The 24608-nt window shown below is 37.3% G+C and overlaps 1 protein-coding gene and 1 long non-coding RNA gene across 2 annotated transcripts in view; both read right to left on the bottom strand.

Moving 5' to 3' along the window:
- Positions 1–5070: 5070 nt before the first annotated feature.
- LOC147752089 (uncharacterized) lies at positions 5071–8640 on the bottom strand. The gene is made up of 2 exons (XR_015315065.1): positions 8263–8640; positions 5071–5635 (listed from the first exon to the last, which is right to left on the bottom strand). It is a non-coding gene; the product is annotated as an uncharacterized LOC147752089 (long non-coding RNA).
- A 1364-nt stretch (positions 8641–10004) lies between these two features.
- The window catches only part of LOC111270737 (protein patched), a 29890-nt gene continuing 15286 nt past the window's right edge, over positions 10005–24608 (bottom strand). The window contains exons 5-8 of the mRNA XM_022851122.1: positions 22601–23402; positions 13782–14038; positions 12755–13377; positions 10005–11823 (exon numbers count right to left, since the gene is read on the bottom strand). Of these exons, the coding sequence (XP_022706857.1) occupies positions 10983–11823; positions 12755–13377; positions 13782–14038; positions 22601–23402 (2523 nt within the window). The 3' untranslated portion in view covers positions 10005–10982. The remainder of the gene's footprint in view (positions 11824–12754; positions 13378–13781; positions 14039–22600; positions 23403–24608) is intronic.

Here is a 24608-nt window from a genome sequence, read left to right on the forward strand (position 1 = left end):
AACTTTTTGTTACTTAGTTCCTCCATGGTTGTAACCATAGGCCTCTTCATCACCAGGTTGAAAGATGTAGCTAGATAATCTGGTTTAATGAAGCCGTAACAAAACGTCAAATATCCAGTTTCATTGCCAGTTATATAGATCGCATATATTGCCATTCTGTAAATATGTGGATAGGTTTATCACTTAAAAGCTATGTAGGACATAAAATTTGGCAAATATATGTTCTTTGTTGTCTTAGTAACCGAAAAAAAATAGGTGAGTTCTAGTTAATCAAAATCATCTCCAATAAAGTCATAATTAGTTGATCTATAGTAGAAAGTCTAGGTAAATGCTGGGTTTACCCATCCAAACATGAGGATCAGCGTATGTACCTATGTGGAAAACACGAATATAGACGGGGCAGGGAGATTCGTGGCACAAACGGTATCGAAGGTTTCTCTCAAAAATTATCTGCGTATATTATACAACAATTAAGATTCAATATTGTTAATACTGACCTCGTTTATTTAACGATAATACGATTTGCATTGCAACACGCACCTAAAGATAATTCAGCAGAAAACGCCTAGATTTTTTGGCGTACTTCTGCATTAAGTAAAAGAGATAACGCCACATATTATCAAGGAAAGTTTTGTAGACTTGGTACAGCACTTAACAGCAAAATTCTTGTGTCCTCATCTTTATTTACAGCAATGGTTCCTTACGATTTACAGAAAAACTTTAGACACTCAATGGGAGGTACATTTTACGGTTTTTTTCACATACTTTAATGTAACTTTTTCTTTACTAAGGGGTTTCATATTAAGATTTATAAAGTAACCATGTGCACCTCAAGTATTTATGTTCTTATTAAGGTTAGTTAAAGATATCTTGCGCCTTTTCATGCAAAGCGAAACAGTATTTTATCGCAGGGACCATTTGCGTTTGTGTGGCTTGTGTCACTGAATTGGCAAGTGAGATCGTCTGATGGGAATCTGCACGACAAGCAGAAAGCGACAAAAGGTCCTATTTCGTTTTGCTTCAAGCTTCATATATCAAGAATATTCTTTGACTTTGAGTAATGTCAATGACCGAACATAACCCTCATTATTGTCGACATTGCGCTCATAGAATGAGTTACAGTCATCACATTGAGGCTTTATGAAAATTAAAGTCTCGTTAAACAAATCTAGAGTAGCCATCTCACTGCACTGAATGTAAACTCTTTTTCTTCGAAATCGAGCCGTAATTCTTCGTTACCCGTCACAACCATGGTAAACAGATAATATTCAATCGATAGTTGATAAAACGGATACTTTGAAGGAAGTGCACCAACTTAGTGCTGAAATTACCGGCAAAAGTCGGAAGACGTGGTTTGCGCTGATAAAAATACATCCAGCAAACGTATATACATATGTTAGCTCTAGAATTACCTTAGTTATGCAATTAACAAAAGACGTTTTAAAAAATTATAACTGATTTAATGAAATATTGGCTGATTTGGACCGAGAGACAGCACCCATTAGTGCGTGCGGTTAGTGACATCCTTAGTATCTAGGCCAGAAGTTAATTCAACAATGTCAAAAGTTTTTAAAAATAACTCTTTTCAGACCCAAGATCGTGGCCACTACACAATCACGGTAAATGATGCGAAGTATGTCACAAGGCGCTATGGGCCTACCTGACTTAAAACGTCAAGCTTTCTTCGTAGACAAGTTTACTCAAAAGGCCAAGGAATCCAAAGACAGTTACTGAAGACGTCTTAATCAGCTTAAAGGAGTATAAAAATAAACTTATTTTTAAAACACTAAGTAACTTCAAACAAATATTAGGCAACTTGCAGTGAACGGGGCTTTCATTCGTAGCTCTCACAAAGAAAAGCAAGGAAGTTCAAATGTAGATATCAAATGCCAGGTTACATAAGCAATGACGTAATTGACAATTACAACAACATTTAGGAAATCGGACAGCATGTACGCACTCGCCAATGCCGTCGCACCACCTTTACTACCGTCACACAAAATGATTCATGTAAAAAAAAACAGCAATTTTCGCAAAATGCTGTAAAGAGTAATTGCAACTCTAGAAAAACGGAAGTTTCTACAATAGAAATTTCTCATCGTTTAAACCTTACAATGGCGTGTTGAAAGGCGCGGTCATTGAGCGACTAGCAAGAAGGATAGGTCACCTAGACTTTTCACCAAAGCAGTACCTGCGACAAAGGAGGTCGTGAGGCGGCATTTTGGAAGAGTAGAAGATACGGATAGATCGCATCAAAATGAACACTTCAAGCTGTATAACGTTTCCTAGGCCTAGGCATATTAATTTATGCTGTCAGTAGTGCAAACAACCAGGCAATTATGTAGCAGCATAGTGAAAATAGAAAACGCGAAGTAGAAGTACCACTGTAGTCTTTAGAGAAAAGATTCCCAATTAGCTATAATTAACGTTGCGATCGACCATCTACATCTAATAACCAAAGGATAACAAGATAGAGTGATAGCCCTAATAAATCATTATAGCGGGACAACAATCGATGTACAGATTTACGAAAATAAATTACTCGTCGTTTGTAGAATACCTTAAAGAATATCAACCTTACTTATGTTATTGTATAAACAGTGATTAGGAAAAAAAAGTTGTTAAGATGCGTGATAATAAGCATTATAGGATACTTAAAATCAATGAAGCCCTCTAAAAGGTTAATTTTTACTCAAATAACGGAACTAACTAATCACGAGGTAAACTAACGAACTGTAACTAAACGACGAAAACTTGCAAAAGATAGCTGTGTTTTCAGATACCACTGTTTCTTGTTACACAGTGTAACAGTCCTTCATATCTCGATCGTTTATAGATATCGGTAGATCTGTTGTGTGAATGCAATAATAGAGAACCAATCCCATGGTGATAGATGGATGCATTCTCATCGTGGTCCTAACACTCAGCTTGTAACGTGCTCTGATGTTTGAGACATATATAGGGACAAGTAATTAATTCTCTATAAGAACATATACCGGATGTAGATTAAATCCAGGAAGGAGGTGAGTAACATTACAGAACGGGAAAGCCCCTGCTTTGAGCTGACTTTAATCGATCTGGTGGTGTATTTTGGTTAACTAAATAATATCTTCCTTACGGTTAGCCTACTATTACTCCATTTTAAGTTCTGCACTTCCTGCACCTACATGAACGTTTAATGCATGCAGACGGTCGCTGCATTAATTCTGTCGACAATATGAGTTTCTTAGGTAACAACAGTCAGCTAAAGATAAGATGTTTTTATTAGATCACTGACAGTGAAATGTCAGCTTTCAATGTAAGGGAATACGTTTTCTTTTTAGAAAACTTTTTTCTTTTCTCCGTTAGTGTAGCTTCTTGTTTTTCTCCTAATAACGCCAGTGCATTCGTTCGCCCTACCTCTGCTAGCGTTTAATGTATAGACGCATTTCGTTTGACTACAATTGGTCCATTTTGCCCGATGGGTGTACTTGCCGATTCTTTCTTGCAAATTAGTACATTTCATCACATGTTGAATCTCGAAAATCCTCATGAAGTTATGACAACTATTGTTATCGTTAATACTAACTTATTCTTGTAGTGCTTTCACCAAATTATTTCATTTTCAAAACATTTATATAATTTTCTTCACTCTCTTATCAGCAATCAGTCAAATTAAGACTATAAAACTAATAGTTTTATATTCATAATTTACAAGTGCATCTATATTATTGCGGTACCTTTATCACTAAATTATTGCGACATTCTTATATTAATAATTGCCACCTAGATAAACTTAATAGTAAAACTGAACAATGAATTAACACTTGTCACTGAGGCATATGGGCATCGACAATGCATCATTGCCACAGCGACGGGCGACGTTTGATCGGTGTCGGACGGCGTGCTAACGTCATCTTGGCCTTTACTGCTCTCTCGGCGGATGGTTTATCTCTCTGCATATTTGTTGTTGGTTCGCCTTGCTTCTCGGTCTCCATTAACTGAATATTGCTACTTCCGTGGAAGCCTATACGAACGCAGTTGTATGTGATGTAGGCTAGTGTGACGTAATAATATAATTTGAATTTTTTTTATCAATACAGCCATAATTATCCAAAACTTGTCGTTCCTTGAGGAAAAGCCGTGTGAAAGCTTAAACGGGGTATTGCTCGTACGGTTCGATATTCTATTAATGTAAGCTTCAACTATAGGCAATTTTGATGCCTTATCGTTAGACGGTGGTTGTTTTTTTTCAGCACAGACTAACGAATTTTCATTCAAAAAGAGTAGAAATATCAGCTAAAATATGGCCAAAAATTTTGTCTCAATAAGGTAATTCCAAGGCACAACAAGAGGCTACCTATGAATATTTTGCCGAAAGTCGGAAAACTCGCAACTTATACATGCAAGCATCACGGGATGCATATTTGGTGTGGTAGCTTGTTCATTTTTACTCGCAACTACTCGTAGTCACCAGTTTTCCGTTCGCCAACAGACTCATCCAAAGTGCGCACATTCTCAAATTTCTTTGTGGATGATTTCTCGCTGATAACAATTGTGGTCCTGAAACTTTGGGAGACAATGGATTAGCTAGATTTCTCATTACGAGAGCCGGTTTTTGACTAGTACCATTATGTACTTGTTTGATGAAACCATGAAAAAAAGTGGCATCATTCTTTCTCTCGTCGTTAACGTTGTCAAATTAATAGTAAAGACCATCGCCCTGACCTTAATTAAGCTACCAGACAAAATCTCTGATATGCAGACGGCATATCGTGATTTTAACGGAAGCTAAGATTTATATTTACATCAAGTGGGAAGAATAATTGCCAGTGATAATATGGAAATTGTTCCTCAACTGGCAAAGCGAATTACATTATTATGCTACTTTAGATATGTCAAGGCTTTACGGCGCTATACAACACGTGGCGGTATTTGAGGGTTCCACATCTTTTAAATATGCGAAGATAATCTTGTGAAGGTTGTAATTATTTGAAAGCGTTTACTTGGACACTAGTCAATGGTATTGAAGATACGTGTGCTTACATGAATCGATAACAATCCCGTACCTAAAATTAATAACGGTAGCAGTTGCAGTTTGGTTAGCCGATTATTATTATACAGTATAATATATATATATTATACATTCGGTAATACTATAAGGAGATTCAGTAATCTCTCTTACACTGGATTAACCTACTGGATGCAACATTGAAGAAAATTTGTCTCGACGGTTCTTCAATATATATCTAACACTCCACCAGGACCAAAATGGAGATACTGCCCTAGTAAGAATAATCCACCTGATTTTTCCTCACAGTGGTAGCAGTAAGGTGCCAGAACTATGATTCTGGTGCTATGATTGATGGAAGGATTTCTTTTGGTTCCGGAAGTTTCCTTAAGCTGGTCATGTGCTCCGTTAAACAAATCCTTTGTAATGAAAGAAACAAATTGATCTAAAGATTCTGCACAAGTAAGTGTTGAAACTATCATGGCACAAGTTAATTAAACATTTTTTACGAAGTGCACCTCATATGCCATGATCAATTCACATGTGCGAAATACATCGTGCACTTTATATTCAAACACGAGTGTCTTTCGTAAGAGCCTAGACTTCGTTCGGTTCTTCACCAGCATATCAGGTCGCAGTTAATCGCTGAAAAAAGAACGATCAGAAAGAATGTACCTTAGATTGCAGCTTTAAGCATAAAGTACTGGGAAGCATTAACGCATCTCCTGATCAATTCACGAAGGCTTAGGTATTTGTAGACAAAGAAGCTTTCAAATGTCAGAAAAGCCTACAACGTAGCCAGAGAAGCACGTAAAGGTACCAGAAAAAGGCTTCAATGGAGAAGGGCAGCAAACTTCAAAAAGTTAGAACTAAACTGCGTGCAATGGTAAAGTGAAACAAAAAGAAGGAGTTGTAAGAGATTTTTAAGGAAGTAAACAGAGATCCGTGTAAAGAAGCATATATGATAGTCAGTCCAAGTAAGTTATATGGAGCGCAGTATAATCTCCCAAACAAACTAATCAGAAATACAGAGTATAGTCATCAGTGCATTAAAGACGAAAGAAAGAGGAAACGACTCAGGTTCAGGAGATTACAGAGCTGACAAAGGAGTAGGTAGCGAAGGTAACGGAAAACCCAGGAGAAGGTAAAGGAAGGCTCCAAAGAAGGTAGAGAAAGGTAACGGAGAACTTAGTAGTTGCTTAAAAAAAGCTATTTTTCTAAGAAACTAAGCAAGGCTTGACTGGCCAGTTTATTCCACAAACGTGTTCATACAGGACACTCTGTTCCTTTACTGCAACGCGAACCGCGTTGCAAACCCCGTTATCATAGAACAGTCAATTAGCGAAATCGAGTTAAAGGAAGCATTAAGAGGAACTCAATTTATATTTTTGAAGGTTAATCGAATATTGGCCATCGAGTTGGTACTGAAGCACACATAAGAGGGAGGAACGAAAACGGCGAAAACTAATAATATCTGTAGGGATGGCTTCAACATAGTGAACTGGGACGTAATCGTACATTCTTAAGGTGACGGAAATACACTATCAAGCAGTATGTAACACTATATACAGGCCGATGGCACGGGTGCACGAGTATGCTATCCTGAGACTGTTTCTGTAGGACTTTGCCTATGAAGCGAGAGTGCTTTAACTAATTATGCCAAATTGAGCGGCCTATGCGGATGACTTGTCGTCTCCAATTAAAGTAGAGACCAAAGCAAACACAACTTTCGGAAATGTAGTAGATTGGATGAGCGGACATCCGCTGAATCTACCACCTAAAAAGACGAAGAACAGAAGCTAGAAGAAAACTAAAGAATTATTTAGGATTGACGTGAAAGCGGTCAAACGTGAACTTGTTGTTTTAGAATAAAAGGAATTTAGCAGTAATTCTGAGTACGTGACGAAAACAATAAAGCTTGAAGAAATAGGAACAGAAAAACGTTGGACTTTTCCGGCCCTGTTTTGAATGAGAAAAGAATTCGATCTTATATTAAATTATATTAAAATAAGTATCAACAAAGGATCAACAACAAAAGAAAATGTGCATTTAATAGCTTCTGCGTTAGCAACTGAGATTGACTAAAGTCTTACGCTACCATGACAAATAGTTAGAAGCGAGGCTCGACATACGTAAATGGCAGGTGCATATTAACTTCTCCTCAAAAACAAAAAGCCCTCTACAGTGGCCTTTTTACGAGGCGTGTACTTAAAGCTAGTAGCTATTCTTAAGTCGGCTACCTTCGCGATACCTAGCCAAAAGGGAACCTGCCGCATTATTTATTGCGAAAACGCTCAAACCCTTATAATAAAGGACAAACAGCTTTAAAGTCTAGTTTTATTCAACACCATCGTAGTCGATTACCTACTAAAACTTAAGTATTCCGTTTATAACTCATACCTTCTAGGGCGCCAAACTGTTAATGGTTTTAGGAAAGACCAGCGGCTAAAATAAAAAAATTATGATTGAACTTCGAAACTCAAATAAGAAAAAATTCTATGGCCTTAACAACAAAAGTTACAAAACTGGCGCGCTTGTCCTCGTAGTCACAAATTCTCCGCATACGTCTCCTCGGCTGGTATTGGTTATATTCTTCTTCCTTTCCTTTAAGCCATCTTTCTTTTTTTCATTAAGCCTTTGATGATTTGATATCCCAGTTCATGGCCAGCATTCTTCATGATTAAATTAATATCCTGTATGATTTGCGTTTAGACTTTGGTGAGTTTCAGGTCACTAACTCGCTTTCATGTCTTCGGTCCTTCGCTTTGAGAAAACCTGTACGTCAACAAATTTGTAACTTGCACACGATTCTTATACTGTCAAAAACAAAGATCTCCGTAAAAGTGTTGCCGGGGATATCATATCCGAGAATGCGGTAATGCAAGGCACCTTATGCTACCAACTCCGCTATTGCCTCAGCCATTACAGCGCACCTTTTCTACCGACTGTCAACTTCACACGCTTTAATCTTCCGCTACTACGTTTTTCACGATCACTCATCTTGAAAGAGTAATCAGTAAATTCTGAGACTTTTTTAAAAGACAATATCTGTTTCTGCAATGATCGGCTTTGGAGATGTGCAGTAGTGGGCGAAGCCATGATCATTTGTTATAGAGAAAGCCCGCGAAACCTTGGCAACCGGGAAAGATTTTGGAAAGCTGCTTGAGATGAAACGCGGAGATCCTTATAGTGAAGTCCGGTGCCGAGTCAATAAATCTACATCGTAGACTGTGTCCTTCATCCTGAAAAATACGTAACCAGTGATAACCCACCAGATACAGAGATCAGAAGTGTTGATTCTTGTCTTCTGCCGGTTGCTGTTGCGAACTATTTTCATCCAGTGGATGGTCAGGGTCGTCGTCTTTTTTACTTTCGCGAACTAAAACAGGAGAGCACTTTGCATGGCGCGCCGTTGGTGGTTATGTGGTAGGGCCTCGCATGCTCAGAGGCTTGATAGCGTCGTTGGCAGCTGCCTTTCCATGCCAAACATATTAAAAATAATTGTAGACTAATAGCCTAAGCTTCGACAAACTACCGGCAGACGACGTCTTGAGTATATACAAAGCGGAGCAATTATTAGACATAGAATGGCGGTGTTTTAAAAAAGCAAGTCTTTTGCCACAAACTTACAATCAATAATATAGGGCTAATTCAGAGTCATTTACACGTAAAATAATCTGTTTTGAATTACTTGTGGCAATGGTGACTTGATAAAATAGATGCCCGGTTTGTTTGTTAGATTAGTAAACAGACACACTAAACATTTTCAGAACGTAAATCCTTTAAGAATGAATTAATAAAACCTGTTTTATTCTATAAGTACGTTTTTGGTAATAGAATATTAGATTCGATTACTCATAAGCTTCACAATTTTTAAAACTTTGAGGATTAAAGATATGAGTTAGAAGGAGCAGCAAAATAGGTGTGATTATATCCATTCCAACCGCGCACTTTTATGTTTAAATAATCTCATATGTATACTCCCAGTGGTCAATCCATATTCATTGTGAAGTCTATTATTAATTTCGAGGCCATGAGTCCATCCGGTTTAGATTTTAGTGATAAAGTATAAACAACTATTTAAGTATACCACTGTTAGATATACCTATAGCGATAGCCTCCACAGAGCTACAAGTATACAGATAGCAATTTGTGTATTTGCAGATCTATAGAAGATGTCCTGATGCCTGTTACTCAGTCATGATAGGTTATTAGAGAGCACTGGCCGTCCAACACTAGTCACATGTAGCAATGAGCTACTAATAGATCGTAATATGTTGTTCGAGTTGAATATCTTCGAATAAACCTTGTGCCCAACGCGTGCCTCGTTTCTTTTTCTATTGACTATCTAGAGTACTTAGTTCCTCTAGTTAACACACATTATCCAATTTCTTTGGGTGGCCTAGTATGTAAAGTACTACTTTGGCGTTTTATTAAGAGAAAAATTGAAATTATGTATGTAGTCCAGTCATTCCCAAATTGAAAAATTGCAAGTTGTGAAGTATGGCGATGATATCCTTAGGGATACAAGACTTATATCACCTAAATATAAAGTTGATTGTAAGCTAGTACCTATTATGAAGGTCAAGATGTTGTCGTACTTCTGTCGATAGAGCATAAAATACAATTACAAACTTTACATATTTTAATATATATAGACTTTATAACATCTGTGGTCGTCATATCAAATAGTTCCAGTAGCTACAATAGAATGAAACGCATTACAAACATGCACTCCTTTTGCAAAGTCCTAACGTTTAGTCGGCGGAAATCGTAACAGTAGTTCTAATGCTACAATTTTTGCCCTATACATGTGTACGATTTGACAGCAACCATTGTTAGAATTACACTTGGTATTATGGTACCATGGTACAAATGGTATTATGAGGAAAGTGTGCACTACTGTATTTGGGCGTGACATGTCGGTTTGCTTCAAAAAGGTCTATTTGGCTAGATATGCCCACAAATTGTGCAAACAGATTTAATATTTGCCATAAAATTAAAAACGCATATATCTTTTGTAAACCTATTTATTTTCAAGTTTATATCAAATTTTAAACTAAGCGAAAATCATTAAGAATTTAACAGCGGTTAATTATTTTACTGGACTTCAGCTAAAAATATTGATCCGTTTGTTGTACAACTTTCTAAACCTTAATCTAAAGAATGCACTTTGCCGGTCTTTTCTATGAATCTTAGATCTAATTTGAATTATGATTCAACATTCCTATTGATTTGACTAGATATACAGATCTATTAAACTATGAATAGACTCTGCACAGTTCGAATGAGTATCAGTTAGATATTATTGTTACAAGCTGCATTGTTAATAACCTACTTGACATTTGTCATCGCCACAACCCTTGTAAAAGTAATTAATCTTTAAGAAAAAAAGACAAATGATTAATTACCTTTCATAGTGAATCTAAATTAATAAATCGCAACGAAGTTGTCTAATAATTATAATGAAACCTACGTGAGTCATTCCTAAGGAAGGGAGGTAGTTCGTTCTTTACCTAACTCGTTTATTTTAAAATTATGTTAAAAATATTTAAAAATTACTACATCCTAGGAATCACGGGAAGACGTCATCCAACCCTCTCTCTTATATACAAAATTCATGACACACTATAAACCAGTACAGCATATATATATATATATATATATATACTGTTAGTGGTTATATATATATATATATATATATAGCCACTAACTGCCTTTACACATGATATTTACACATTCTGAGTCAAAGTACAATGTTGACGTTAAGAGACGCTACTTTTTCATTATGAATCTCGCCAGACAGCTCAATGTTGACACTTTTCGCCTTTCAGTGCCTGAGAATTCATTTACTTCCTTTTTGTGGAAACCGATGTTAATCATAGACATTAACTATCTTGGTCAGTTTACTCAATATTTTTTCTCAACATAAAAAGGATTTTATAAATAGTAACTGTTATATATACATCAGGTGTTCAACTTTCGTCATGTTCTATCGGCGCCTAGAATAATAACACGGATAAGCTGCATGATGGGATGGAAGCGAGCTGTTTACGCTACTTTCAGTCCTATCATATGAAGTTGTATTAGTCATATCTCCACTAGAGGTTCGGTAACTGCGCCGACTTAGTGGTCGACAGTGGTCGGCAATGTTGAACTGATCTCTGTTCCAATGATCTGCGCGATCTAAATTGTGGTGCAGTCGTTGCATAAATGGCGCATGTAATTCCACCTTGACCTTCGCCGTTGTGGTTACCTTTGTGGTGACATTCGTGCCATAAGGTGTTACATCTGTAGTAGTCACAACAGTGGGGCTGTTTGTCCCGCTTTCTACACCACTGGAAGCTGAGGAGGGAGTTGGACTCGGATTATTTTCTCCCCCATTACTACTCCCTGTAGATCTTGATGTTCTACTTTCTATTAGACCACTGGCGGTTTTTGTTATAGTTGTTGTTTCTACCGTAATCTCAGGTTCAACGACAATTTTCGCGGGAGAGGTTTCAGGTTCGGGGGATGTACTTTGATACGACGACGGCTCCTCCGTTATAGTTGACAACGATAATTCAGATTGTGTGCGCGAAAGAAAAGAAGACTTCTTGCTAGTTCGACCACGATCGTTATGTGGAAAGCGCGACCTTGGCCGAGTGGCGGCGGTAGATGTTCGGGATTTAAGGGCTGGCGAAGGTCGAGGGATCGGGAATTCAAGCTTGTCTCGATTATTGTGAGGCACTAAGTCGCCACTAGGACCAATGTATGTTAAAAGCACGGGCAGGACTACGAATCCATTATACGCGTGGATTACCACAATGGCTGACAGCAAGTGAGAGAAATGCCTGAAATTACAGTGCAAGCACCAAACCCTCCTTGTTAACACGTATAATGCGTATATTGGAAATTATGACAAATACAGTTATATTACACATGACGTATCAACTAAAATACACATCACCTCGAATATGGAGCACGAAGGCTCTGGTGGTTAGCCTTTCTATCCGTGATTCTATTCTTACGGTCTATTCATACCGTTCTTAGAGTATTGTCATGCTACGAACATTAAGACTGAATGGTCTGAATGACAACGTTGTAATCATTTATATTTTATTTTAAGCAATATCCGGGTCTTTCTATTTTCTAGTTACACAGAAATTATGCCCACCGTTTCCAGTAACAATATTATTAGAAAAGGATCCTATGGTGGAAAAGGGTTTTTTGAAACGTACTATATTATACTGAAGAGCCCTTACATAGCTATGTAAAGACTTCCGCTACTACTGGCTTAAAAAAACGCTTGGAAAAAAATTCTTAAGAATAAATAAAAAAAGGAATGGGTATTCATTTAAGTTCTGCTCTCCATAATGTCCCTAGGGAACCGCTGAGACAGATCGTTTTCAGACACCTTCACCGAGTTAATAAGCTAATGTTGGAATAAAACGATTTTAACGCTTAGCGTATATCCTAATTACGACTGCTCCTGACAACACATCAAAAAGGACCAAGAAAGTAAGATACACGTTAAATGGTAGCTGCAATAAAAGCGATACAAACGTTAATTAAATAAATACATATAATAATACGTATGATGCTTGTTAATAGAGACCTGAAGATTGATTTACTTTCTAAGTGTCAACTGCATCTACAACTCATCAAATGTTAAAGAAAACACAGATAAAGATGAGATCTCGTATTTGAATTTTCTGTTATTCTCTATCAGCTATTATGATTCTGGATACTCCTTCCGAGTCAAGTCTAAAGGTGGCGACTTACTTGACGACAAAATCGAACTCCGAGAATAGCAGCATAGCAACTCCAAGAAGCGTAGTGACCGTAGCATGTATAATAGGCGTACTCATGTACTCGAGTGCCATGCTAATACGACGTGTCCTCCCACCAAGGGCAGTCAAATAGCCGATAGTAAGATGAAGTGTCGTGTTTACTCCCATGCCAACACTAATTACTATGAGGACTGCAGGAACTGCGCTTAAAGACATACCTAGGATATGCAGAGTTCCTAGCGCCTGAACAACACACGCAGCAAGCACAAATACAATAAGCAGTGCTGACCACAGATTAAGGAGAACAGATGAAATAACGATGAACACTGTTACTAAAATAAGTGTTGTCGCCACGCCCAAATAGAAACGCAAATGTAGATACTGCTCCCAGTAAAGAAAAGGTAGTCCTGTCGGAAAGTTTGGCAAGCCGCGTTCCTCGAACCTCGCGCAAATTAAGCGAAGTTGAGAAATCGTTGCGGTGATCTCGCGAGTCGAATTTAGATCACGTAAGTAAAACGGAAGTTGGGCAAATTGTATAGCCGACGACTTGGGTATTTTTAATTCTTGCGCACGAGGAATATCATCCCATTGCTTGGGCTGGGGCACCAGGGACGCCTGTAAGGTTTAAAAAAATAAAACTTGGTAAAGTTTTTCTTTCTGCAAGACCTCTTTTTACCATTTTCAACAAAATATTTTCTAGATGCGGCGTAATGTTTTCTGCCACCCATGCAAAAGAAAAGAGTTTATATTCAAATGAATTTTGTGGAAAATTACGCACTGTTATTGCGAAAAAGGCTCTTTAAAAGGATCAAGCATCGACAGTTTTTCTGAGACAACGTACAACCCTCGAACTGTAACGACTGACACGCAAGAATCAGTGTTACCGAATATGTAAATTATATAATAGAGCACTATTAACATATAAATTACCGTAACTACTATTCAATATATATCAATAAATTATCGAAGTTATTGGAAATATATGATTGCTATTATTATTAATACTTCAATGTACGTACCTGGGACGAACTATACATGAGCGGATCTTTGTTATACCAAGCTGTAAGGTAGTGGTAGAACGCTTTTGGATTAATTATACCGTCTTCTTTTACCAGTCTGTTTGAGGTGAGTAGCCTCTTATCGACCGGGTTATCAGTTCGTCCAGTTTGTAACAGAAGTTTGTAGGCTAAGATGGCGTCATTTGATGCGCTCTGATTCCACCCTTCTAGCTTAATGTAGCCTTGATTCCATTCAATATCAAATGTTTTCTGTAGATCTGAAATAAAGAACATACAGATTATATACTGCTGACCATATATAGGAAATTAAGGAAATAAGCACTTGAAGGTCGACCGTACAGTGATTTTGATTTGCCAACTCACTTTAGACGCTGCTAACCTTTGGATTGATTAGTCTGCCCTACTTTAACTGTACTTACTACTTATTTAATCTCTGGATATTTTTTATAGTTCGGATAATCAAGTGATTTCTCAGCAAACAGTTCGGCAGACCGAATTTTGAATTTCTGTTTCTTGTCTCGATTCATTTTCTTAAACAGTGATGCATAACTTTGTAGCTGTAATCGATGGAGCAAGGTCTGTGTTATAAACCGGGTACCAAATATATTCGCATTCATGGTTTGTCAGAATTCCCAGTTTAACAAAGCCGCCCGAAATCTAGCATCGTAATGCAAGAAGCTCCAAGGTCTTCTTTGTTAATTTGCTGGGCTGTTCACCGTTTCATTGCGCTTGTAAGAAGTTGATAATCAGCTTTTTTTGAAGCCAACTAAATCGTTTGAGGTTAGCATATGGAGGTCTTCTCGGGGGTTTCAAAATTTTCACGGAATAAAATCTGAATTCCTTCGCTTCTAGCGGTCATGCAGGGTGCGGTTTGTGGCTCAAATCGAAATTTAAGACACTGAAATCTATTTCAGCTGCTGCAAATCTATGTTTTGATCTGACAGAAAACTACAGTAAAGCGTTCAACTAAATTGTAAGCATTGCAGAAAAGATAAAACAGCGCAAAAAAAAATTAAGACAAGCAATAAATTATAAAGATAGTACATTTGACATAACTATTTGCAGAGCGACCTAACAGCCTGGGCAAGGATCAGACCTTTATTCATTAAAAGAAGTTCAGAATTATAAGATACGAATATAGCCTAACTACATGTAGAAGTTCGCGTGTGTTTACTAGTTATGTAAATTAACCTATAAAAAGTTCAACATGTTACATAAAGCTGCTCCACAGATTTGCGTAGTTTTTTTTTAACATTTCGCATCGTGCTTCCATGGCGCGTTGGGTAAGCCTTCTAAATGCTACAAGAATACGTAACTTTCCCAGTGCCCTATAAACTATTAATTTACAATGACTAAAAAAGTGGAATCAGAAACTTATTCAGCTTATTCAAAAAAAGACAATATTAAGGGACATCAGGTAACACTTTCAAAAACAAAGTGGAAGAGCATTGTCTTTAATTAATGACACACGTGGCTTGAACCAGCCAACCTGTGGCTTTGTTAGTGTATGGCTACGCCTATATTCATATTTGTTGTTTCTAAAACTAAAATACCAGCTGATATACTCAATAGACTGATCACGGCATAGTGTTTTACAATATTTATGTTTTATTATATTGAGCGACTTAATGTTTTCTTTATAGCTTAAGAGATCTTAGTCTTTACTAATCGTGGTTTGCTCTTTAATATGGAAATAGAACTAGACGTGAATGTACAAGCCTATATTCTCTATATTCTCATAGCTAGTTATTCCATGAAGCAGACTTTACGTCAGGAAGCAGGTGTAAGCGTAAAAAATTGAACAGTCACTCAAGTGATGTTTCAACACAAACATATAATGAATTCTGGCATCAGCTAGTCAATGTGAAGTCCATACAGTGTCTTCTATTTCCCAAACCTGTAATCGTTCAGCACGCGCGGATTTGTCTAATTATGATAGCATCAAAAAATGGCCAAATAGAGCACAGATATTTTGAGCAATTGTCATTTCTAATTTGATTTTGCTGGTTCATTAATCAGTGAGATTCTTCGAGCCCATAAAAGTGTATAAGCATGGCTATCTCAGTCTTGTTTAAATTAAAAAAAAATACTCAAGTACTTAGAAAGGTAACCGAGTCTTTAAATGGGAACCCTGTGAAACGGTTAACAAAAGTAACCTAAATACAGAAATATGGAGTTTCAAAACAATGAAAATAGACACTAACTTTCACGCTGTCAGCGAATTATCATTTGATGACATTGCTGTTATTAGAAACCTCAAACTCTGAATTCGCCAAGACAGGCTTTTTAATTGCGTAATTATATTAACAGTCGATAACTTTAACTAGTTGATGACTTGAACCTTTAGCTTATTCGTCTACTACGTGTACGCTGTGTACAAACCCCTTTTTACCAAAATCGATTAAATTAACATTAGGAACTCAGCTCCAAGACTCGCTTGCGGTCTTTAGTTGTTGGGTAATAAACTCCAGCTTAGTAGCAGTGTTTTAGGACCACGTTGGAATCTCAGTTAATAATGTGTCTGCAACGAACGTTACCCGAGATAAAGTTCGTTTCTTTGGAATGAATAACTCGTTAGAAGAAAGCGGATGTATACCAGCGTCGCCGTCTCAACGCGTTGTTGTATAGCACTCTTTAACGAACGTCAGCATACCGGCTCAGTGAAGAAATTGCTCACTATTGATGATTTTCAAAACTGAGCTAACTTCGCCAGTTATGGCGCGAAATCACTAAGAAGGGTGTATGTTATAAGCTGTGTACCAATAACTTAGGAAGCACAAAAACTGCCCCAGAGAAACAAGTTAGATTTTAGAAGAAGCATTTGATGGAAATAGCATACAGTGCCCTGCTGGCTCATATTAAAAATGTGCTCAACAGTATAGCGGCTTTGTACGCAGTGCTTGTTGATTTCAAAAACATATCCGATTCTGCGCCCACATATCTGGTTCTTTGCATTTGGATGTATCAGGAAACGTGTTCACCATGCTGGCTGTGAGCCTAGATGAAATAAGAGCGAAGCTACCTCCTTTTTCCAGAATGACATATAATGTGATAATTTGAGTCCCTTTTTGTTTTTAGTTCTTCTAAAATATCTTTTTAGTAGAATCAAGGGCCGAAGGAACCTAGTTAAAGTTATCTTTCGACCTTATTTTTTCGGTCTTGGATGACTCGGTTAACCACAATTCTATCAAATTCCCTGGCTAGATTTTATATGGTAGCAACGGGATTAGCATATTAAGGATCAACCTGCATAAGATGGAGAATGTTAAATTCAAGAGGGAAGACAGAATGGCGGCTGATAATACGTCTTCCTCATCTTACCTTCAATATATGAATAGGTTCCTGTAGCTCAGACTAATCATCCGTTTTAAGTGTGGCAACCTTAGCTCATAAATTACAAAAGAAAGGCCGAGAAGTGCTAATTTTATCATGTGTTCAGGACCACAAATTGCCTCTTCTCTGCGACCACGCTCCGCTTATTCAACCTGACGGCGTTTGTAGCGACTCATGAGATAAATATAACTTTAAGAGGAATTTACAGTAGGGAATCTCAAACTGTTCAACCGAGTGGGGGCCTTTCCTTGAAACGTGCTGTGGGCCTTCATAGTACGGCAAGAAACTGGCTAGTGTACCTCTTTGCCGATACCGGGATTCTCATAGAAAATATAGGATCATGCTTTGGACACCCAACAAGCGAGTTCTCTTCCAAGCGTCTTGGCAAATTTGAGCAGGAATTCGCCGGAATACGTGCCAACGAGGCTGATGAAAGTTAATGACCGAAAGAAACTGAAACAAAAAAATCGTCACGTTCTTATTCGTTTTGCGATCTACGCTTTTACCTTGAATTATGTATGGGCCCCTCATGAATCTCACGAAAGGCGGATTTAAAGTTGATGCAAGAAAAACTGTGATAACTATGCAAATAGGTTCCCTTCTGTGCTTTCGCCTAGGGTGCATGGCACCTCGATTCAACTGCAGACTTAGCACTTATGTCGTAAGCTATTAAGCCTATAAATGTTACGATTCAGGGGGTATATGAATGACTGATACTCATTGATATTGATGGATGTGATATATTACTCATATATATTTTGTTGTTATGTTCTTTTAGATTTCTTAAATGTTGTTGAACTTGCACCTTCAAAGATAAATAAACATTATGTATCTTAGATATATATTCTACATATAATAAGAAAAAAACCTTTCTATATCTAAAATGGACACATAACATATTTCAAAGTTTCGCCCATTATTCTGATTCAACCAGCTGTAAAAAGCTCCAAGTCGGGAGTGTCTTGGATTGGGTTTGACAAGAAATGAACAATATAAAAAATCATTGGTTTTTTTGGCACATATAAATAAGCTGTAATAATGCTTTGACCTACAAGGGTACCCTACCGATTAACAGGTTCGTTTGTGTCTGATTATGTTACATTTTGCTTATTTTGACGATATATGTTGACATCCCTAATACAATAACCGTCGTAGCAATTGTCTAGTTCTCGAGATCTTAATTACTAAAGGATAATTAAAGGTCTTGTGTTTCTAATTATTTAGAAATCCACGAAGTATATGTATAAAAGGCATGTTCGAAATGAAAATTTAGCATCATTTTACAAGTTATCTATTGCATAGAAATTAACTTTAAAATTCAATTGAATAACATATTCTTAAAATATCGTAAAATCGCTCCAGTAGAAAAGTGATACGAATGTTTTCATTTCCATTGAAAGATGTAGTTTCTGTTCCCGTGGGTCGAACAAGATTGCCCCAATGTAAATGCCTGTAGGTTTTGCTCTTCGGTCCTGAATTTAAAACAAAAAAACTTGCGAATTAACGCACTGAACAGAACTGGAGCCTAGGATGTACTTCACGGCATTAAATTTTGTTCCTTCTAATTAATCAGTTTGCGGAAGTCACTGCTTATCTACGGGCTGTATCCATATACTGAAACCATTTTAGCGGACTGTTCGTCAATATGTGTTCATCCGCATATGATATAATAAGAGAGCCAGTTCTTTATTAAAGGAATCGCCAATACATCCTAGCGGAAGCAAAAAATCTATGTTCGTAATATTAGCAAAAATTACCTATTACTTAATGTTTCCGCACCAAATAAATTTCCCCTTGATTTCCATAGATCGATGGCCTTTAACATTGCCAGTTTCTACGACGCTTTCGAAGTATTCGAAGACCTTCATGAGACAAAGTAGAAGATCGATTAATTTTCTATTTTCGACATTTTTACACGGGATTTCAGGTACAGTTTTCATCCTGGTTACTATTAAAAAATTACTTCTAAATTTGAAACAAGATATTTTTAAAATAATTTACGACCGGTGTAGACCCCGAATTGAAGCTGTGATCATAAACAGTGGCACTTAACAAATATAGATTTTATTATGTCCCTGTTCGCACACGCAAAAAATGCGATTCAAAAATATGTTTTTATTTCGATGCAGCTTATATAGAGGCGGCACTAATTTTCTCTCAATTTACTCTGAATACCCTATGTATCAGATGCGCACTATCCGTCGCCGGAATGTTGCAAGGCTGGCATCTGCTTAGAACTTTAAGCAAACGCTTGTTGAGTTAATTGAGGTACAGAGGTTTTGGAAGAATGGATAGAAAACTGATTTCCATGGCTATCGGGTGTCTGTACATGAGCAACCCGGATTTAAAAAAAAATGTTTGGTATTAGCGAAGGATATTTGATGCTTCAAATTATTATATTTTTATTTCCGAAGTCATATTGCGAAGGCGTGGGTTGTAAGGCTTAGCAAAAATTGATATGGCCTGAAAGTGTGAGCTCGCGCATTAGTCTACTAAGAAACTTATAAAACGATCTTCTTCTTACCAGATACAGACGTTCCAAAATTCTTAATTACCTTTTGGCAATTTTATAATAAAATTAGAAAAATAAGCTGTATTAGCTGACATGAGTTTCTTAATTTTTTAACACGCTTTTATTCGCAAATATTGTTGAAGGCTCCTCATAACAACGGTAAGGTTTAGTGCTTTCTCAAGAGTCGCTATACATCTGGCAGACTAAGTTTTGTTAACCAGTTAGCCCTTTGTTGTGTATTATTTTCTCAGCACTTAATACGATGTTGACTCTAATACGAGTTATCGGAAGAATAATTAACTGAACATCGTAAAGATCATGTTTGTTTAAAAATTCATAAAAAATCGGCTAAAAGTCCCATTTAGCTCACATTTAGACTGTATGCATGAAATATCTGTTTATATCAACACAATTCTAAAGTAACTAGTTATTTTCGTTGTAACCCTGGATAATCCGAAAACTTGGCTACAAGCTCCGCTGTAAAGTGGCAAATGTGGTCCAGGAAACCATGCAGCCCAAAAATGCGTTCGTTTTGAATTACCTTTCACAGCATACATAAACATGCGTTCAATGTACTTGAATTGTCTTGAATAAGCGGTTATGACGCTAGCAGTATCATTTTGTTTTACCTCACAGTTACTGCGTAAATAGATCCTTTCTGAACGACTGGTGGAAGATTCGTCACAACAATTATCAGTAAGTGCTTTTATAGTAATTTAATATTCACTGAAACAGCTTTTAAATTAATATGATAAGTCATTAGTAATAGGTGCCTGCGGTACTATACTGCGGCATGATAATAATGTAACGAAGGTTCCCCTGTACCCAAAATGTAGTTTGGAGTCACATCATATTTTTGGCACACATTTAGGTGAATAGAACTGTGCTTACAGAATTTGAGTACGTTTGTAGAAGCAAACGCATTATAAAGTGCCCATAGCACTGTAAGCTACAGCTATCAATAGACGTGCATACATCGAATAGCTTAGACGTAGTACAATAGTACAAAGAACAATAGGCCGACACTTTTTACGGTGCTGATCATCCATACAATTTTTGATGGCGAAATTTTCTGTATCCAGCTTCTGGGTGAAGAAGGCGTTATACGAGACTCTATTAAGTTTGTTATTAGGACAAAGGTTTATAATTTAGCAGCTGAAAAAGACATGAAAAATATTATACTCCGCAAATTTAGCTTCCCCGCAAGATGTGATCGGGTCAATTTAGAAAGACATAAGAAGACGCACCTGCAAACGAGTGCCCATGCACTCAAAAAGCTGTTAACAAATGAAGCTAATGAATTTAGAGTACGAAACAAAACAGGATGGCTACACTCTATGAAAAACAAAAAGGAATGTTAGAATGTAATGCAATACTTTTCATAATTGTAAATTTGTTATGATATACATGCACACACTCATAGTAGGCCTTTTTATAAGAACCGAATAGAGAACATCGGACTTCAGTATTATTGATGGTCCTTTCTATTCACTTAGCGCCTTAAGTTATTCTTACCCATTCACACAAGTCACACAAGAGCTTCTTCAAAAACGAGTTAATGAAGAGACATCACAAGTGGACCCTAACTTTCAGTCATGTAAGGCGTCTTGTTATTATCGAAATACAAAAGCGCTGAATATTTTATTCATTACAACCATATAACCTTAGATCTCATGAGCATTTTTTATACCTTTTCCCACAGACTTCCTCTACAAAGTAAGAATTATCATACTATATATCTATCCGTAACTCGGATGGCTAAGTCTTAAGGTTAACATGGTTAGAGGCAGCCGATCGTGACACGGCATATTTCCTTAAAATGAACAATAAAATGTTTTTAACTTCCGTTGGGTATAAGTAGCTCACCCTCTCGACTATTATTTTTGCAATATACGCACAATTTACTTCGCCAAATTCATTTCGCTTTAATATTTTTATTAAGTTTGAAGTGTTTCTTCCATATAACGTTTTCCTCCTTATGGATTGTAGAGTAAATTAAATTGACACATCAGCCTAGCCAAATCGGACGAAAGTGGATAAAGGTGTACAAAAGATCACACTTCGAAACTTCAAATAGAAGAATAAATTGCTGTAATGACGAAAGCTTTTGAGCAAAACAGAGCTTGATTGGTTTAGTAACGGATTTTTTAAAACACATTAGATGCAATTGTAACGAAACCACTAGAGTCGGAGAAGAGAAAACGAAATATGGCTTATGAACTGAATCCAGAGCCAATGGAGACATAGGGCTCTTTGAAGATCATATCGCAGCTATTATCAGCAAAGAGGCTTAGAGCGCAGTACGGCCATAGACGAAACTGAGCTGCTCACCAAAAAAGGGTCAAGCGAGAGAGTGTCGTCCAATAGAAAAAAAGCGACCTTGATGGCGATTCCGGATAGATTCAAGCGTCATCTGATACGTACATTCACGGGGAATATCTGGGACATTTGTTATTATGAAATATTAACAACGGTTATAACAACAACAATTATAACACAAAGGACACTGCTAGTGCTGTTAGATATTTTAAATTCCTAAAGAGCATCATCGATAACAAAATTAAGCCTGTCAATGCATATCGCAAGCGCGCAGCTATTGAGAAGCTCCCGGGGTGTTGACTTCAATGTACAATCAACGTAGGAGCGTATATCTAATATATACCAAATTACCCTTACTCTATTTTATATGGTTTGAACATTGTTAAAGTTGTCCAAAAAACTTTGAACAACCTGAAACAGTATTAATACGAAGTTTTTGTAAGTATTATTGATTTACCTCGAGCACATTTCCGTTTCCAGGAAAGTGGATCTTAAATTCATTGAAAAAATTGTGATTTTGGCGAACTTCTTGAAACAAAGTTTGCAAAACGCAAAGTAATATGCAGCATTGTATACACAAAATACACAAAAAGGAATGCTCATTAAGTCAGCGTACCTAAATACTCTTCTAGTAACAATCCAAATGAAAACATACCGAGAAGCCAGTCTCTGAAGTGGGAGAGCCAAAATCCGGGTAAGCCACCGTCATCGTTTTTTACAATCTTTTCAACTCTTGTAAAGGCATCGTGGTACTCGTATAGAAGTCGTTGGTTCGTTGGGTATTCGAAGTTGGCCTGCGTTATGGCAAAAATGCGATACACTCCAAAAAAGCGCTGTTGGTGCCGCATATATTCGTACTCGTTGCTACTTTTCGGGACGAGACCGCTCAGTTCTAAACCATCTTCAAGACGCATTGAGCCCCATAATCCGAATGTAGCAAGACTAATGAAAGATAGTAGAACCAGAGCACGCACGACTGGCCTACGAATTAACGGAACATAGTACTCCGCAGCCGTAAGTGACAGGGACCAACCAAAGCAACCGTCATCTATGCCCCGTTGTCTTTTGAACCGAAGTTCGTTATCCTGATTTTCATCTGTCAAAATAATAGCTACTGGTTTGACGAACAACTCATCATTCATATATCTTGCTTGCTGTTCCATTTCAGTGGCAAACGGGCCTTTCGACCGTTTCTGTACATCGTCATTCTTCACTACACAGCAGAAGAGGTCAAGACGTCTCGCAGCTCGTCGACGAAGGTCGAGACTGAATACAGCTGGGAAGAGAAACAAGGTGGCTGTCAAGGAGCACAAGAACAAAATCGCTGCTTGTAGCGAAAAATACCGCAAGGCCGGGATTGGAATTAGCCACGCTGCCAAGAAAAAAGCAAGTATCAAGGAGGCATTCGAGAGAATGATGCTAACGCCCGTTCGTTTTAGACACTCTCCAGTTTGTCTCTGAAACAAAAGACGCACAACAAAAGAAACGATGCACGTACATGTGTTTTTGAAGCAGACTCCTAAAAAATGCTATGGTCAATGATAAAATTGTGATTATCGTACATATCAGTTTATTCTGTTTTTGTCGTATAAACTGTTCCGGTACAAACCACCATGGTCTCAATTTTCAATAATATCACCTTGCATATTCCCTTTAGTGTCTTCTATGATTTGTTAAATCATATAAGCAAAATATACAACATTTCTGCCAATTGTACTAGCGTAGAAATATTCCGGTTTTCCTTCGATGTGTTTACATAAGGTCACGCATATGTTTAGAGAGGGTAGAAGTCTTTTTATATTCTGTTTTAAAACTGTTGGAGAAAATTATCATGTATCACTTGCGTAATCATGTCATGAAATTTCATCTTGAGGACAACGGATACAAGTCTACAAAAGGTGTATCTTCAACGACAGCAGAAACACGACAAGATTGAACAGAACCATTTCGCCCCGTAGTACATATTTCGGTTTTTCGCATGGGGTTGACAGAGTCAACTACGTTCTATGGTCAAAAAGATTAAGAAACTGCAGATGGAAAAATTGCTTGGATTAAAAACTATTTAAAAAGAGGGATTAAATACAAATAATTCTCCTTTCTAGCTGCTTACAGGTGTGAAGCTCCTTTAGGGTCTTTTCTTGGCGCCACACCTTTTAAAAGCTTTGCTCATTATCTGCAGAACCACATTCCGAGCAGCATAGTTTATAAACCCTTAGCAGATGACTTGAAAGTGTATGCACCTGTTCTAAATTCGCTGGGTATCCATATTTTACGAGCCGCGATTAATTACATACAATTCGACTGGTGCTGTTAAAGCAGCCTCGGTACCAAAGTGTGCAGCTACAGCACCGTAGGGAAGACTACTTCATGACCAATCATTTAGGTATTCCAACGTTGCAATGACATTAAGATAGAACGTTCATGTATACGACGCAAAGCGTATTTTCTACAACTGGAATAACGTCAGATTAGAATGCTTCACTAGTAAGTGTTTGTGTCTCAAGGTTCAACACTATACTCAACTGTTACAAGACCTTGTAATTCCCAAAATCCTGTACTGCTTTCATCATTTCACCCCCAAAACAGGTACAACTAAAATTAATGAGACAGCTAGTCCGTAGACATAGTATTTCCGGCAACAAGATGTACTTCCTATAACATTA

The sequence above is a fragment of the Varroa jacobsoni genome, unplaced genomic scaffold (genome assembly GCF_002532875.2).
Source record: "Varroa jacobsoni isolate VJ856 unplaced genomic scaffold, vjacob_1.0 contig00072, whole genome shotgun sequence".
Lineage (NCBI taxonomy): Eukaryota > Metazoa > Arthropoda > Arachnida > Mesostigmata > Varroidae > Varroa > Varroa jacobsoni.